This window comes from Strigops habroptila, chromosome 19, assembly GCF_004027225.2.
Source record: "Strigops habroptila isolate Jane chromosome 19, bStrHab1.2.pri, whole genome shotgun sequence".
NCBI classification, from domain to species: domain Eukaryota; kingdom Metazoa; phylum Chordata; class Aves; order Psittaciformes; family Psittacidae; genus Strigops; species Strigops habroptila.
In genome coordinates, this window is record NC_044295.2 from 971,347 (window position 1) to 989,317 (window position 17,971).

Consider the following 17,971-nt stretch of genomic DNA (forward strand, 5'->3'; position numbering starts at 1 on the left):
CTTGGGAGAGGTCTGGTCTGCATCCAGCTCCAGACCAGCCTTGCAACTGCACTTAAACACTCCAAATTATCTTGGGAGGGGGGGAATTATGTGCATTTATGTTGATGTGCTTAATGGGAACATTCTCCTGCTCTGAGGTGTGGGGGTTTGAGGTATGTATTCTCCATGCTTTCCACCATTTCCTTTCAACTGGTAATGACTCTTCTAATGCCTTCCTCCAGAGCATGAGCCTGTGCTTTAGCTTTCTCCCCCAAGGAACCTCAATATCAGCCTTGGTGTTTAAAGCAGGTTGTGTTGCAAGATAACCATTTTATGGCTTTTACTCACCCTTTCTTTAAACCCTTTTGAGGACAGAACTGGCAGCAGTGAGGTTCTTGTGGTTCACTGGCTGTCCTGTGCAGCAAAAGGAAGGCACATAAATACCAATACAGCAAGTGTTCAGCAGGAGGCTGAACTGTGTAAGGCATGTGATGTGCTTTTATAGCTGCCAGGGTTAGGAATCTTAGGAATCATCGTTGAAGATGGGGCTTGTATCTGCCTTAGAGATCAGGACTTGGAAGTTGGATGTGGGCTGGTTATTCTGGCTTGGTTTAAAGCCTCCTTTCTGGTGCCTGTTTTATCCCTTGTGCCTGTGTATTCATTCAGGTGTGTTGCACCTGAATACACTCCTTATGCTGTTTGCAGACCACAGTTTGACTTGGCATTTAGAAGTTTGGAACTAACATATAGAGGCAGTGAGGATTTCCCTCTGGCCAAAGGGACTCGCTTGGAAGCAGAGAAATCATTCCCAACGCATTCCCTAGTAGCAGGGTTTCAGGAGAAGGTTTAAGCCAGAAGAAATCATTGTGCTGATGTGGAGTCACTGAACCTAGGGCTTCGTTTTGCTGTTGAGCTTGGGTTGCATGTTGCTACGTGTGGCTCTTTCAGGTGAAGAACTTTGTCAGGTCTGATCTCTGATAGTCTGAGTCTCTCAGAATGAAAACAGGGAGTAAGTAGTGAGTTGGAACGGTGGCCTCAGAGTAAAGTACTAAATGCAGAGTCAAGTGGGAGTCTTGGACTCCTTAAAGCAAATGATATGCTGGGCTTATTCCTGGAAGGAGCTGCATATTGAAAGAATGAGTGGAGGTGGTATATCCCCTCTCCAGAAAACATATGGCAACACTTGGGAATGTTTAAATAGAACAACACATTTTGAAGGGGGAAGGGAGAAAGCACGCTGATGGCTTCAACGTGTGTCCCATGGGATTTACCAGCGCTCCTGAAGGTTGGTTTGGGTTTTTCTCTTCAGGCTTTAATTGTTTTCCTTTTCTCTCTTGCTGGGGCTGGCAGAGTGAAGCTCAGTTCTGCATTTCTTCTGCTGAGTGGTGAAATCCTGTTGAATCTTCAAACTGGCGATGTCAAGAGTGCCGAGTCCTCCCCCTCCGGCAGAAATGTCGAGTGGACCTGTAGCAGAAAGCTGGTGCTACACTCAGGTAAGTCCCCGCCTGGCTGAGATGTTCTTCACACAACACGATTAGAACCCTGTGGTTAAGAAATGATTCAAACCAAGTTTCCAGTCTGGCAGTGTTCAAGGCCAGCTTGTACAGGGCTTGGAGCAACCTGATCTAGCTGAAGATGTCTCTGCTCATTGCAGGGGGTTGGACTAAATGAGCTTTGAAGGTCCCTTCCAGTGCAGACTATTCTATGATTCCATGATTCTCCAGGCAACGGTGGACTGTTGTCCTCTGCACTCGGCAAGGAGATCTTTGTGGGAGGCTGTTGGAGGGGTTGGAGTGGTCCAGCTGCCTCTGTTCGCTTGTGCTTGGGGGTTATTTGTCATGCAAATGACTCAGTAAAACTTCCAGCTTTTCAGTTTTTGCCTTTAAGATGGACAGGGTGAATGAGCATGACCCTAAACCACCTCTTCTCCTCTGTTTTAAGATCAAGGTAGTGAAGTTTTCCTACATGTGGACCATAAACAACTTTAGCTTCTGCCGAGAAGAAATGGGTGAGGTCATCAAAAGCTCAACCTTTTCATCTGGAGCCAATGATAAACTCAAATGGTAAGGAATAGAGCAGAGAGGTTCACCCTGTTGTACAACTGTGTGAAAGCATTTGGGGTTCTAGAACAGAGCAAAATCTATACAATATATCTATAAATACAGAAGAAAGTATTTGTACTGCACAAATGGGCTCTTCCTTCCTTGAGTGTACAGTGTGTGCACAGAGAAGCTGCTGTTGCTTCAGCATAGTGTTCAGGCACACAAAACAACTGCTGTTTGCAGTGTTTGCTCATGGAAACCCTCAGCACTAATGGAAACCCATGGCTGGAAGGGAGACTACGTCCTGCCTTGAAGCTGAGACGTGCTGTGGAGGATTAGTAATGTCTTAATTTGGGGGTTTTTTTGGACTGAGTTCTTACAGAGCAGTGAGAGTCCACAGCCACTGTGTTCAAGCTCTGTTGCAGCCTCCCATTTCCAGTCCCTAATACTCTATGTTGTTGAAAAGGTAATTTTTGCCTGCACTCTAAATCCTGCAATAGAAGACTGTTGCTACTGCATTCCCTTCCTCTTCATGGCAGCTTTTTTGGGATTTGGAGACTTAAAAGAGGTGATGGAAGTAGCAATGTTCTGTAACTCCTTCTGCCCAGGAGTTTCTGCTTCTTAAAGCTGACATTCTTTTTGCCCTTTCCCTTTCCTTTAGAACTTTTCCTACCTTCCTTGAGTTCTCCTGACTCCGTTTCTTTATACACTTCATTGGTAACAAAAAGATAAATACAATGAAACGACATGTAAAATTAAAACATAGTAAAATAGAAGAACTATGCCATGGACTTACTTTGTGGCTAACAAATTGGATATTGTTAGAAAATTGGTTTGTGATCATTACAGTAATAACTTGTGTCTGTGATACAGTTTGTGTTCCCTTCCTTTGGGTGGCAGCCCTGTGCTTTCCTTGGGCTGCTCTTTGCTATTACATTACTTTACCTTTACAACCTTTGCAGGGCAGATCTCACTCAGGGTCTAGATCTTTCTGCTTTTTTGTCTTTGAGCTGTTGGTCATTTGGCCTAGATCTTGCTTTTGGTAAGATTCTGTAGCAAGTTTTAGGTCATGGAAGTGCTTATGGGTTAAACCTCTTCCTACACTTACATTTTCTTCACACAGGAATAGTCTCTTTTTTGCCCTAGTACTATAGTGTTTGTGAAACTACCAGCCTTCCAGAACCCCATTTTTCCTTTCAGTTGCTTCCAGTGGAATTTTTACCAATCATTTCTCTGGATTTGTTGCGCTTTTCAAATGCATTGCTTCCATTTGACTATTTCTTTCACTTTCCTTTTGTGCAAATTGACATCCAGGGTTCTTTTTAGTAATTTAAACCATTTAAACTCCTTCTTCTTTCCCCCTGTGTTTTGTTGCTTTGCCCATAGTTACTGCCTGTATATTATTACCTGTCTTGGAGATGTAGCATGAGGCTGAGTGCAATGTGCAGTTCCACTCTATTTATCCATCTATTATGACAGTGTGGCTGTCAAACAGGACTGATTTATTGTGCATTTGATGGTGAAGACTCTGCAGTGCTCTTTCTTTGAAGGCTGTGAATGACCTGCCAGCCCCTGGCCCTGACATCTCATTCACATCCCTGCTTTTACAGGTGTTTACGTGTGAACCCCAAAGGCTTGGATGAAGAAAGTAAAGATTATCTATCCCTCTATCTGCTGCTGGTGAGCTGTCCCAAAAGTGAAGTTCGAGCCAAGTTCAAATTCTCCATCCTGAATGCTAAAGGAGAAGAGACAAAAGCAATGGGTGGGTAAAATCCTCTTGTCTTGTGTGCTGGGGTCAGGTTGTCGTTTGCTGTTTGATGAAGCAAGTGTCTGAAGCACCATCTCTCTCTTTCAGAGAGCCAGCGAGCCTATCGATTTGTACAAGGCAAGGACTGGGGGTTCAAAAAATTCATTAGAAGAGACTTTCTTTTGGATGAGGCCAATGGACTTCTTCCAGATGACAAACTCACTCTCTTCTGTGAGGTAAGTCTTCCTGTGCCGCTGAAAGAACAGCACTTCCATTAGCTGAAGGGAGATGTGACCTGATTCTTTTCATCCTTGCTCTTACAGAGGCAGAGGTGTCAGGAGAGATCCTGGCTGGGTTTATGGCACTTAGGTTTTATTTGGGCACGTGTGTGGCTGGTGGCTGCTTCTGGCTGTGATTCATCGTGGTTTGCTCCCATGCATTTGTGTGTTACTTTAGATTGGGCTTTTTACCTGAGATGATGATGGGAATGAAACGTGTTTGATTATCATTTCACTTGTGGTTTAGTGTTATCGTCCATCTGTTTGTACTCTTTAAGTTGAAACTCACTTGGGATAATAACCAGCACTAGCTCTGTGGTGGCAACTGGCCTGCCTATTACTTGCCTGCTGAATAGAGTTTTCTTTCTTTTCCTAAGTATGTCTGTTCAGCCAACAACAGGAAAAACAGAAGAAAAAGGAATTTTGTAGGAACCACAATTTTCTCTTCATTGTGTTTGTATTTTTCTCTCAACTGCTTACGAAATGATGATTTCAATAGTACTAATTTCAGACAAAGATGCAGTTATTTCTACAACTGGATATTTAAGTTTCAAATGAGCAAATTGAAACCCTCCAGGGTCTTCAGAGCTTCTGCTGCCTTCACTTCTATTGTCTTTTTAACTGCAGAATACCTCCTGTAGCTGTGTTTTTTGCCAGAATACAGGTAGAACAAGTTGTTCTCTCTTTGGATCTCCTGCAGTGTTGTTTTTTGTGGGAGTCTTTTCTTTTGCTGTGTATTCTTTCAGGAGGGAAGGAAATGCTTCAGAGCTGTTCAACAGTTGGGGGTTTTTGGAGGGTTTTCTGGCTTGAGTTTGTTGTTTGGGTTTTCCTTCCAGTTTTGCGTGGCCATCATAAGCATTCACATGTTTAACTTCTCCTAAAGGATCAGTAGCATAAATAATTACTGTCATGGAGAGAGCCCTTCCTTTAACACTTGATCCTGCCCCTCTACTCTGCTCTCGTCAGACCCCACTTGCAGCACTGTGTGTGCTTCTGGTGTTCTCAGTGTAAGGACATGGAGCTGTTGGAGCAAGTCCAGAGGAGGCCACGAGGATGAGCAGGGGCCAGAGCAGCTCCTGCATGGAGACAGGCTGAGAACATTGGGGCTGTTGAGCCTGGAGAAGAGAAGCTGCGCGGAGACCTCAGAGCAGCTTCCAGTGTCTGAAGGGGGCTACAAGGATGCTGGAGAGGGACCTTCATCAGGGACTGCAGTGACAGGAAAAGGGGTGATGGGTTCAAGCTGAAACTGGGGAAGTTCAGGTTGGACGTAAGGCAGAAGCTCTTCCCTGTGAGGGTGCTGAGGCACTGGCACAGGGTGCCCAGAGAAGCTGTGGCTGCCTCATCCCTGGCAGTGTTCAAGGCCAGGTTGGACACAGGGGCTTGGAGCAACCTGCTCTAGTGGAAGGTGTCCCTGCCCGTGGCAGGGGGGTGGAACTGGATGATCTTAAGGTCCTTTCCAACCCAAACCATTCTATGAGTATGGGAGGAGGACAGTGTCTTGGCTGACACCTCTGTAGGTCTGGCAGTTGCTCCTCCATGATGAAAGAGCCAGAAAACTTTCAGTTGTGGGGTGAAACTCCAAAATGAATGTCTGAGGAGGGAATTTGCAAGGTGCAGTGTAGCTAAACCTGAGCTCCACCAGTAGTCTTGGCAACTGGTACTAATTCAAGTCAACTTCCCTCTTTACTCCTTTAAAAGCTGCAGCTCGGTGGTTTTGTTTGTTCTGGATGAAGAGAGAACTTGCTGCTGCCTTCACCTGGCCTTGATATCTTCTGTTTTCTCTTTCAGTTTGTTCTCCACTCAAGCGTGTAAGAAAGCTGAAGTTTAGTGATATCAGAGGGGAAGGTTTTGCTGTCTGGAAACAGTTTGGCGACAGCTTTCACCAGCTTCATTTTGGGGTTTTATTCCCCTCACTCTTTCTTTCTATTTTTTGCCCTTCTCCTTCCTGAGCTTACAAGTCTCTTAGCATGTAAACCAGTGTGCCATATGCTCTCCTAATGCTTCCCTGCTGGCCACAGGTGCCAAGTGATGCTGCTCACATCTGTACTTCCAGCAAGCATGTTGTGCATGTAGCAGCTCTCCAAGGAGTCAGCAATACTTGCTGTTTGTTAGGTGGGGATATGTTGGGAGTTTTCTGGAGACCAGCAGGTTGTCATTGCTGCACCTTCTCATTGCATTATTCAAGGGAAAAGGTCTTTTCCTCTCTGCTCATGTCTGGTGCTGAACACAGATGATGTCTTGCTGCAGACGCCGTTAGGGCAGAGAATGATGTTTCTTGTCAAGTGTTTCACATCTGACCTCACTTAGTTGTCAGTTGGGGGATTTCTCAAGTGCTGTTTTGCAGGTGGGGTTGATTGTTCATATCCCAACTGCATCACTCTTTGCTGTTTCAATTCTCTTCTAACATCAGAGGCAAATATCCTTCTGGTAAAGCTCCACAAAGAATGGTGTTCCCAAAGTTACAGTAACAGCTCTCTTCTGAGCTCGGTAGCAGTGCTGCCCTTGCAGAGATGTTGAAAACACCTTGAGCAGAACCTTGCCTGTTTTGACCTCTAAGGCTGATCACCACTTGGAATCTCTCAACTCCTTATGTAAAAGGCCATGAAATAGATTTTCATGCCAGGAATTGACTTTCTGTCATCTATGAAGAGGATTTATTTGTTGATTTGAGACACAGCTAGCAAGTGGTTTTTCGGCTGGTCTGTAATCAGTGTTGGATTCCAGCAAGGGATCTGCAGCTTGGAATTCCTTTGAATGAATCTGAGCAGTTTTCAACCATCATTAAGTCCATGTTGCTTGTCTGGATGGCACAGGGTATAACCATGATGTAGCTGTCAAATTCATGATGAAGAACATTAGTTTCCTCATATTTGGCAAGGGGTTGGAACGAGATGATCTTTAAGGTCCCTTCCTTCCAACCCAAAGCAGTCAGGTCATATGATTCAGCTCTGGCTAATCGTGAGTGTCCTTTGGCAGACAGCATCTGCTACGTGTTTGGGTTTGGCTGTTCAACTGTGGCTGCCATCAGAAAGCCACTGGAGGTTTGGCAGGAGGTGGGGTCTGGTTTTTTCCTCAGGAGATACTTCTGAGAGTCATCATTCACTCTTTTGCATAACTGTGAAGCTTCCTTTGCTGACCCTTGTTCTTTTTTGGCCATTGGTTAGTAACAGAAGTGAAATTTAACTTGGACTTGACAGAACATCCAGGAAATGGTCTCACGTAGCTTCCCTGTCAGTCCCCTTCTTCCTTTCCTGTTTGTTAGAGCAGGGTAGTGTTAGTCACTGTGATCTCTCCTAACTGGAGTCTGCTGCAGAAGGTTATGATTTACCCTGTGTTTAACCAGGGTGGTTTAGTGCTGAACCGGCTTTTAACGGTTCCCTTTGGTAGGTTACTCATCAGCCAGCATGGATGGTCCCTGCCTAACCCTGTGTGCTTTAGAGCAGGTGATAAGGAATCTGCCTTCCCCAAAGCTTCCAGATTCCTTGACACAAAGCAGCTTTTTTTAAAGCTTACTGTTTCTTTTAAAGTGCATTTCATAACGTGATGGAAGTGTTGAACTTTAAGCAATTTAGAACCAGAAGCAGCAAGAGGAGTCAGGCACTGCCCTGCATACATGTGTGGATGCAGTGCTTGGTTATAGAAGCTCTGTGTATGCTTCATTTTCATTTGCCGTGCTGTCTATATTGCATTATTGATTGGGGAGGGTTTAAGAGTGTTGATAGAAGGTAAAAACTAGGTCAGGTGTGATGTCTGTAAAAGCAGAAGAATAAGGTTCCACTTCCTTAGGAAACCATCTAATGAAGTTACAATGAATTCACATAGAAGTGCTGATAGTTTGGGATTGAGAAGACCATCTGCTGGCGTGATTTAGAACTGGAGATGGACACTCTGAAGGAGCAGAGAACAGGCTTTAGGCAGGGTAAAAAAGATGCCTTTAAAAATAGAGACATTTTTAACCACACAGTGATTCTGCTTGAGAGATGGGGGTTTGGCTTTGCCTTTCCCTTCACCTGCCCTGGAAACAAAAGCTTCCTGTAGGGAGATCGGTTTTTACAGCTGTATGTTTGAGTTTTGGGAGTTGTTTGCTTTCCTCTCCCCTCCAGGTGAGCGTGGTACAGGACTCTGTCAACATCTCTGGCCAGAACACCATGAACATGGTGAAGGTGCCCGAGTGCCGCTTGGCAGATGAGCTGGGAGGGCTCTGGGAGAACTCACGCTTCACTGACTGCTGCCTGTGCGTGGCAGGCCAGGAGTTCCAGGCTCACAAAGCCATACTAGCAGGTTGGTATTGAATTGGGTGGGTCTTTGTGGACTAGGAGACAACAACCTGATGGCAAATGCTTGTTTCTGAGTTGCTTTACCTTTAAAGGAGGCTTCTGCAGCTCTTTTAACTCCAGAGCTGTAGTACAAGACAGTCTTGTGAACTCTTACAGGTAGAGAAGAAATTGTACTCCAGTTTTATTTGCCTCTATGGGGAGGATGGGAAGAGGGTTCTTTTGTGGCTGTAGTGTACTGTAATGTATTCCTAAAGCATTTGTAAGGAGAAGTCAGCCCATTTCCAGAGGAATACTTCCTTACAAACTCAAGAAACATTCCTTACCACCCATGTACTCTTCAGCCTTGGTGGAAAGGACGTAATAAATCCTCCCACAGCCAGTTTGAAGCTACGTCAGCCACATTACTTGATGTCAAACCCTGAACTTCTGTACCAGTTGTATCTAACTGAGGTTTCTTCTCCTCACCTGTGTAGCGCGTTCCCCGGTCTTCAGTGCCATGTTTGAACATGAGATGGAAGAGAGTAAAAAGGTAAGTTGCTGAAGGAGGGAGAACTTCTTTGCCCAGATGAATAGCTCTCTAGGCAGCTGTTAGCATCACTGGTCACATCTAACTTAGGTGGTGTTTGTGACTGTTGTCACCTTTTAACTGGTTTTCTCACATCAGATGCAGGTCTCTGCTTCAGTTGTCCTCAAGGGAGGAAGAAAGGGATCAAGAGGCAGTTGTTCCCTTTGTTACTCATGGGGAAAGAGTCTGGGATGGGATAGGGAGAAGGAGAGAATGTGAAATACAACTTAAGAGGTTTTCTTACTCCAGCCACATGGGTTTTTTCCTTCTTGTTTTGCAATTAGCACACATTCTCAATAGCTTGGACATTTCTGAATGCTGGAAGAGCTTGGGTGGAAGGAAGCCTTTTGCTTCTTGTCAGGATCTTAATAAGCTCCCTTTATTCTGCTACAGAATCGTGTGGAGATCAATGATGTGGAGCCCGAAGTTTTTAAGGAAATGATGTGCTTTATTTACACGGGGAAGGCACCAAATCTGGACAAAATGGCTGATGACTTGCTGGCAGCTGCTGACAAGGTACAGTTGGGATTTAGGAGTGTTCAGAGAACCAGGAATGCCACGTGCCTTGCTTTACACAGTGCTCCTTGGAGATTGCTGCAGGGTGTGGCTTATAGGTAAACCTGGATGTGGTATAGGCTATATATATAAAATACCTATAGCTGTATAGATACATATCTTAACATATAACAGTCAGGAATTTCTGTTCCTCCTTTTTAAGCATTTTCTTGACATTTCAGAGCATGTCTGTATTCAGCATGACCTAGCATAAGAGCTGGGGATGAGAAGAAAGTGGCACTGTGAACCTGGTGATATCTTTTTAGTGTGATTATTCCCAAATCTCCAAAGTCGGGTTCTGTCTTGGCAAACAGGGCCTGCTTCTCCTTCTGCTCTGCCTGCTAGCTGCACCTTCAGGAGATGCTCTGAAGTGTGATGGATAGCCAAGAGTGGGAAGGTCCTGTGCGTGTTTTCCTCTTGCAGTGGCAGTCCCTGCTGTTACTGGCGAGAAGGGGTGCACTGGAGGAAGCCCTATTGCCTAACCCAGCTGTGGTTTTGCAGGGTCCTTGCCGGGAAGCTGTTGGGAATGGTGTGACTGGAAGGCTGCTGGTAGTCCCCATGTAGCAGTGCTGTGGCCTTGCCAGCCAGGCAGCCGCTGCCTCCTTCCCTTTGCAGCCCCAAGGACAGAAGAGAGTGCTCTGCTGGCCAGTGAGCTGTCTTAACCACTGGAAATTCCTAATATATAACCAAAACTGTATTTCCTTTTTCTTTTTTTTTTTTTTTTTTTTCTCTTAAAAGTGAACTTAGTGCTGGTGAAAGAGGCCAGTTTGACAGCACTGGAGACTAAAGCCCTGACTTTATCCATGGAACAGGTTCAGCACGGGTAGCAGCAGTGCAAGATTCTCCACACTGCCCTGCCAATGTGCCTCAACTCTGACCTGGAGGGACCACCTCTAGGGGTGAGACCGTAGTTCAGTCTCCATGCTTCTTCAGTCCTTGGATTCTCTTGTGGGTGCCAGTTAGGGTGGTGGATTTGAAGATGTGGATGCATGTAACCTTGTTCCACGCAACCACCACATGGCCATCAAATTCCCTGTCACTGCGGACCTGGGCTCCATCAAAAATGCTGATTTGAGAGGTGAAATGCTTCATATGCCATGATTAGGCCACTGCAACTAGAGTGAAAGTGGGAAAGGAGATTCTCTGCTTGATTATAATCATTGCCACATATTTTATTCAGTATTTAAAGAGCATTGATTGAGAGCTCACATACCATCTTTAACTGAGACAAGTGGAAGTAAGAAGCAGTACGTTAAGGACGGAGTAGGCTTTAACTTTCTGAACTGAAAGTTAAGTGTAGGGTTGGGGTTTTTTTTCCCCCCTTTTAAACTCATTGGGTGTCTTTTAAAAGCAGAAATAAAACATCTTTCATGAAAGCACATAAACCATCTCATATTTGCTCAAGAGACTGAAACAGCTTCTTCTGAGTTCCTCCTGTCTCTTGGGGGCAAAGATGTAATTAGACCAAAACCAAAACAAGGCCCATCTCCTCAGCCCAGGAGATACTATTTCAGCCTCTTGGGTAAGTACACTATTAGGTAGGGTGTTCTTTTAAAGTGTAATTAAGAAAGGGGGGAATCTGGGTACCTGAGAGACCAGAATGGCAACTTTTGCCCAACTGTGTAATTAGAAGCTGAGCTATTTGTAGTGAAAATCCACATAAAAGTTGTACATGCCTGAAGGAGAATATTCAGTTGACCAAAGGAATGCTTTTACCTTTGTTTGCTGCTGGTTTAAGCTACTGACAGACAATAATATGAACTCATGGCTTGCCCCTCATTTGAAACTGATTTAGTTATTGATATAGATGAAGTCAGTAAATTTCATTTGCCTTCTGGGATGTTCTGGGGGGGGGGGGTGGATATAAAACTGTCCTGGTTATGAGTGCCATGCCTCAATTGAAGCAGTTGTTATCATAGAGTCTTCAGTGGAAAAACTGTTCTTAGCATCTAAAATTAGGCAGCTAAATTTAATCCGGATGGGATGAGAATCTCCATCAGAATATAAAATCCATTTCTAGTAATAGAGTTTATCAGATGGCAGCGCTCCCAGCATCAGGCAAATGAGCTTGGTACCAGCTCTCTGGTCAGGTTGACAGAGCAGTCCTGATAAATCCAGCATCTCTTCCAACTGTGGCCTCACATCCTGAAGAATATCACCTCAGAGTTGTCCGGAAAAGCCTCATAAACACTATGAGGGATGCTCTCAAATGCAGTTCTCTGTCACATGAATGAATCTGAAAGAGTTTTCTTTGTGATATAGAAATGTCACTCAGTTTGAAATCATAACCTGAAGTCTTAACTGTGTTTAATCTTTAGGACAACTTATGTAGTGCTAATGTTGTTACTCATCTAAGAACTGCGTTAGAATTGACTACTCTTATAGTGTCTGTGGAATGTAATCATGGGATCTAGAATATTCAGAATTACTCAAAATACTCTTTGTTTCTTTCATCCAGAGAGCTGCAAACCCCAGAATCAGCTCACACATGCCAAGAGTTTCACAAGTATCTTGCACTTCCCAGCTATGATATTCTACAAGACTGAGGTTTGGGGCTTGGGTTTAGTGTCTTGGTAACAAGTGGCTTAGCAGCTTTCTAAGTATTGACCTTTTTGAAGGCTGTCCAAGACCACTGTGATGCTTTGGAGACTCTTGGCATGTCTTAATACTGACTGAAGTGCTGCAGCAAGTGGAGTGTGGAATTTATTAGACAGCATTCTTCTGCTAAGCATATCCTTTGAATTTCCCAAACCACTGAGGTGGCCCAACCTTGTGGATCTAAAAAATCTTGAGGCAAATGCACAATTGAAGGGTAGAAACTCTTAGATTGAGAATGTGAAGTTAGAAAAAAGAGCTTTTGCCAGGGCATTACAGACAGGCTGTGATTATTTTGCTTCCAACTGGACAACCACAAGAAATCAGGGGCATTTGGTTAACGTTGGAGTATTAAACTAGTAGCATGTGCTTGTGCAAGGCTGATCTTAATGTGCAGATCATTAATGGCAAAGAAATGGAGTGAAAACTGCCTAAACATCCCTGGAACACCTATGGAGCATTCACTGTCGGATAGGTCTTCCCACTGAACCTGAGTAATCCTGTCATGTAGTAGTAGAGTGAGAGTAAAGATTCGCCTTTAGCATTCTGTGCCTTGAAGTAACTGAGATAGTAAGTACTACAGGTGACCTGAAACTCCCATTTCAAAGCATGAACACAGCACCACTAAGCCTGTAACACAAGGAGGCCGGGCTGAGTTATGGTGGGTATGTTTCCTCTCCATTGCTTTCCTCAGGGTGGGCACATCATGATTCTGCTCTTTATCCCTTTTTTTGTTGCTGGTCACTATTTCTTTGAGTACAGTGCAGACGTATATAGCAGTGTATACAGCAGATGTATATAGTATTGCTCTGGTCAGCATAATAGAGTAGTTTGTTACTGAAGGATGAAGGAGCACGAGTAAAGCTTCACATCAGGCCTGATTAGATGTGTTCTCCTTTGTGACTGTACCTTGGCTTGTATTTTGCAGTATGCTCTAGAACGTCTGAAGGTGATGTGTGAGGACGCCCTGTGCAGTAACCTGTCTGTGGAAAATGCAGCTGAGATCCTCATTCTAGCTGACCTACATAGTGCTGATCAACTGAAAACTCAAGCTGTGGACTTCATTAACTAGTGAGTTTACTTGTGGTCCAGGATGCAATAAATCTGGAGGGAAGTGTTGTTTATTAGCAATAGGGCTCACAACTGGGAACTGTCACATGCAGGGGAAATTCTCCTCTCTTATTTCTCTTTTATAGTTCCCCATTGTGGTCCTGCATTTATCTGGCATCTCAGACGTGGCATTGCCCTAAAGGCAAATTAGTCTTGTCCTGCTGGGACTGTTCAGAGTGTACAGCAGGACTGTCTCTGTGAGCTATTATGGATCTCTTCCTAAGATCACAAGCACTTTTAGGCAGTAGAATATCAGGTAGTTCCTGATGTTGAGGGACTACTTGCAGCTCATAATAGAAAGACCCTTTTCAGTAGGCGTAAAATGACTACCGACCACTTTGATGTCTGGAAACGTTTTTAATCTCATTTGGCAGTTCATGCGTTTTTTCTCAGTGCTGTCGATTGCTTTAAAATACTTCTGTGCTGAGTTGTCAGAGTGGATGAGCATTGTGTTCCTGCTGTCCTCCACCTGGGATCATGTCTGTTTGAGCTTTTCATCCTTCAGTTGAAGGCCTGTCCAGTATAGAGCTGTGCCAGCAGAGCCAGAGCTTGCACTCTTCCACGAAAGATGCCTAACATACTGCAGGGTGACCCTAAACCAGTACACTAAAAGCGTGAGGTTTCTCAGGCATGTGGAAAGAACCTATTGAGTGAATCCTTTTTATCCCCAGTTGATAACTTAGATTTCTTCTCTCTTCTTTCTAGTCATGCTTCTGACGTCATGGAGACATCAGGCTGGAAGTCTATGGTAGTGTCACATCCCCATTTGGTGGCTGAGGCATATCGCTCTCTGGCCTCTGCACAGTGTCCCTTTCTGGGACCCCCACGTAAGCGACTGAAGCAATCCTAAAGTCGTCTTTGTCACACCACCCCATGTTTTTCTGGAAGCAGCATCATCCGTTGCTGCTGTAACCTTGACCACCAGGTAGACAGCGAAATCTGTGGAGCTTTTACTCTGTTGTTGGGGGGAAGAGACTGCTTCGTGACACCCAGACTTTTTAAAACAGCACCAAGTAACTTGGGGAGAGGGGGGAGGGTGGGCCTGGGGCTCTGGGGCTGTTCAACCTAACGAATCCCTGTCGCTGCATCGTCTGTGTGTTCCCTTCGACTTGGCTGAGTCAATTAAGTCCAGGGTTCGGTTTAGGCACCAACCCAAGTCACAATAACCCAGCAGAGGTCCTGGGCAAAACAACGTCTCTGCGTCTGGCAGCACAGAACGAATCGTCAGATGCCTGGAGCAAGAGGACATTTTAGCTTTGGAGAGCATTGGAGGGTTAAAAAGAATTCCCAGGGAGGTTCTGGAAAGGAAAGACCTGATGGGAGCTCCAGTAGTATTTATATCAAAACAAAACAAAGAGAATTTAAGTCCTTCCAGCTGAGCTAAAAACTGGACATTTGTGTAACTCCTTATTGCCATCCAGCAACAAGATCAGTTTCTCTGTTAGTAGCACTTGTATGTTAATTGCAAAAAAACAAAACCCAAGAACCCCCCCTCCCCCTTTTATAGGCAGGTTGAGGTGAAGGGGACAGCGAAGGGCTGTGTGTTCTGGCGGGGGTGAGAGCCTGAAGGCAGCCTTTGGGCAAGGCTTGGTTTGAAAGGACTATAGAAACTCCTGGCTGTGGAGCGTGCTGTCTGACGAGAACAACGGTTCCTGGTTTTAGATATTGTGGGAAATGTTTTTGGCATTTTTCCCTGCTTTATTTCCCTCCCCCTCCCTCCCTCCCTCCCTCCCCCCCCCCCCCCTTTTTTTTTCTACAAAAAAGGAGCAAAAAAAAAAACAAAAGAAAAAAGATAAATTTTATTGTTGATGAACGCTGCGTCGAGAGTCCCTGTCCTGAGTTGCTACATGATTCTTAACAACTGTTTGTACCTGACTTGCTGACTGTATAGGAGCCAGTCCTGTTCCTTTCTATTAGTCACTCTTCTTACAGGGAAGAACTTTCAAAATAGCTGGTAACTTTTTTGTTGGTTTTTTTGTTTTTTTTGTTTTCTTTTGGAAAATATAAATAATGACTATTTTGTACTGTGTGGTACCTGTGGTCTCTTTATTCCTTCCCACTCGAAATCCAGCTCTCAAAAGGTTCCGGTTCACTCTGCTGCCATGAACTGATAGTGCCAACGCTGCTCCTGGAACTCAGGTGGGATTTAGGAAGGAATGTTGCACACAGAATTGCAGTCCAAACCTGTGCTAGTTCTCATGACAGGTACTACCCATACACGAGGGAGTGTTGGTTTTCATAGTAGCTGTGTGAAGCTGACCATATACTGGGCTGCATCATCAAAAGAAGCGTGACCAGCAGATCGAGGCGGGTGATCCTGCCCCTCTGCTCTCGTGAGACCCCATTTGCAGCACTGTGTGCAGTTCTGGTGTCCTCAACATAAGGAGGACATGGAGCTGTTGGAGCAAGTCCAGAGGAGGCCACGAGGATGCTCAGGGGCTGGAGCTTCTCCCGTACGGAGCCAGGCTGAGAACATCGGGGCTGTTGAACCTGGAGAAGAGAAGCTGCGCGGAGACCTCAGAGCAGCTTCCAGTGTCTGAAGGGGGCTACAAGGATGCTGGAGAGGGACCTTCATCAGGGACTGGAGCGATAGGACAAGGGGTGATGGGTTCAAACTGGAACAGGGGAAGTTCAGGTTGGGTATAAGGCAGAAGTTGTTCCCTGTGAGGGTGCTGAGGCGCTGGCACAGGGTGCCCAGAGGAGCTGTGGCTGCCCCATCCCTGGCAGTGTTCAAGGCCAGGCTGGACGGAGCCTTGGGTGGCACGGTCTCTGTCCATAGCAGCGGCTTGGAACTGGATGATCTTCAGGTCCTTTCCAACCCTGACTATTCCATGATTCTGTGACCTGTGATCCTTCCTTCTGCCTGATGTGGGAAGGGAGAGCAGTACAAGCCACCATCTGTTCCATGAGGTGAAGGTGCCATGCAGGATGGCTGTGTAGGATAGCCCCATCCACATGTGTCATCGTGAGCACCAAACCTCCAAGGAGGTTAGAATGACACATGCAGTGGCAAATTGAGCTGATCTTAAGCTGCTGGTGTAGGGCACGTAATGGATTACAGGGAATAACTCTTGTTTTGTCTAGGAAACAGACCAGGTAGCTGTTGTCTCTGATTTTCCTGTTATCATCCTTCCACTCCCAGCCTCTTGTCCGTTGGGTGAAGCACATGTCTGTTCATTCACTCTTATTGAATCTGTTTTTATCAGATGGTGACTCACAAGAGGGTCTCTGCCCCTTTTTGTATTCCCCCCCCCAAGGTTGTCATCACAAACACACAACCCTCTGTACAGTAAAGCCTTCTCTTTACGTGCCTCACAAATTCCCATATTGCATCTCCTGCTTGAATGCCACTAATTCGCTTTCTATTGGATTTAACGTGCATTTCCTTTTAAGTAAGCAAAGCATTTAGTCATAATGAGATTCTCTGCACTACCCTGTCACAACTCAAACCCAGCATTTCTAGCGTCTAATTGCAGTCAGGCATGAAAAGTTCATTGCCAGGGAATGGCAGGAGTTGGCTGTGTGGTGCTGAGATGCCCAATGACACTGCAGGAGCTGCGCTGGTTTCTGAGGGAGTCAAACCTGACCCAGACCTTTGAGCCTCGTGACGGCAATGACCAACCGTTGGAGGAGCAGCCCTGGCTCCCGGGAAGCAGGCAGGGAATGGGGGTTCATGCTGCCTGGCCTCAGCCTTTTCTGGGGAGGGATTTACAGGGAAGTGATGCAGCTTTGGCAGTCTCCTTCCCTGGAGGATGGGGAGATACCTGCAGGAGAATAATCTCTTCTGGGGCTTGGCTGTCCCAGCCCTTCCTGCAGAGCCAGGTTGCAGTGTGAGAACAGGCTGTCGTGGAAGGTCTGAAACGGGCTCTGCGAAGCAGGTGACTTGTTCACATTGTTCCAGTTGCAGGTGAATTAGGATTCATTTGTCAACTTGCTTCACCTTTTTTTATCTACCTTTTGGGTTGTTTGTTTTTTTATTGTAAATGATACAGCTGAAGCCATCTGGTGATAACAACATCAGAGCTAGAGCATACTGTTCATAAACCTCCCACTGACATCCTCCCCTCCCCACATCTGAAATGTAATTCAAGTTAACTCACAAGCTGTGGCATGTGTTGTTACTGCAGAGCTGTCGCTGCCAGTTGAACAGTTGGAGATTGGAATTCCACAAGGAGATGGCATATTTATCAAAACAACCTTTCAGAGAGACGCTTCTCCCAGCTCCTGTGAACCGCCACCGGCCCGGATTCAGGATGTAGGTTCGACCCCGCGCTCGGGCTTTTAGTTCCTTCTCTTCCCCCTCCTCGCGGGGGCTCCAGGGAGACGTTTCATCCCTATGTGCACTCTTTCATGTGCTGCCTTCTCCCTATTATCTCCTTGCTCCTGCTTCCTCTGCTCGCTTTTGTGCTGACCTAAAGGGGTTGCAGCCTTCATCTGGGTGTGGGGAGGAGAGCAGGGAAGGAAAATCTCTCCTGCATGCCCTGACCTCCTCCAGCAGCAGGAGGATGTACGTGTGCCCTACACCCAGACACCGGCGGCTCTCTCCGAACATCCGAACACCAAATATTTCTTCTCGGCCAAAAAGATCTCTTTCTGGCTGCCCCTTGGGCTTTGTTATTACAGACTCAGGTTCTTTTGAGGTGTTTTTCTTATTGTGTGAGTTTTTCCAGATGAAAGGAAACAGCTTGTCTGCTTATGAGCAGAACAAACAGCAGAGTGGGGCGAGCTGCTGCGCTTTGAAACTCTCGCTGGCTTTGTTCTGGTTCTCAAACTGCTGTTAAGGACACACAATACCAGCTCGCTCCTTCTTTTTTTCCCCCACA

At 45.6% G+C, this 17,971-nt stretch overlaps 1 protein-coding gene across 3 annotated transcripts in view; it reads left to right on the forward strand.

Annotated features, from left to right (window-relative positions):
* SPOP (speckle type BTB/POZ protein) overlaps positions 1–14,834 on the forward strand; it is a 25,751-nt gene extending 10,917 nt beyond the window's left edge. For 2 of the 3 annotated variants that reach the window (XM_030508606.1, XM_030508608.1), the window contains exons 2-10: positions 1,330–1,472; positions 1,921–2,042; positions 3,632–3,783; positions 3,877–4,004; positions 8,150–8,327; positions 8,797–8,852; positions 9,282–9,404; positions 12,967–13,109; positions 13,854–14,834. In XM_030508606.1, the coding sequence (XP_030364466.1) occupies positions 1,395–1,472; positions 1,921–2,042; positions 3,632–3,783; positions 3,877–4,004; positions 8,150–8,327; positions 8,797–8,852; positions 9,282–9,404; positions 12,967–13,109; positions 13,854–13,998 (1,125 nt within the window). In that variant the 5' untranslated portion in view covers positions 1,330–1,394 and the 3' untranslated portion in view covers positions 13,999–14,834. Of the gene's footprint in view, positions 1–952; positions 1,473–1,920; positions 2,043–3,631; positions 3,784–3,876; positions 4,005–8,149; positions 8,328–8,796; positions 8,853–9,281; positions 9,405–12,966; positions 13,110–13,853 lie in introns of those variants that run through there. The other variant, XM_030508607.1, reaches the window with a different exon arrangement.
* The last annotated feature ends 3,137 nt before the right edge of the window (positions 14,835–17,971 follow it).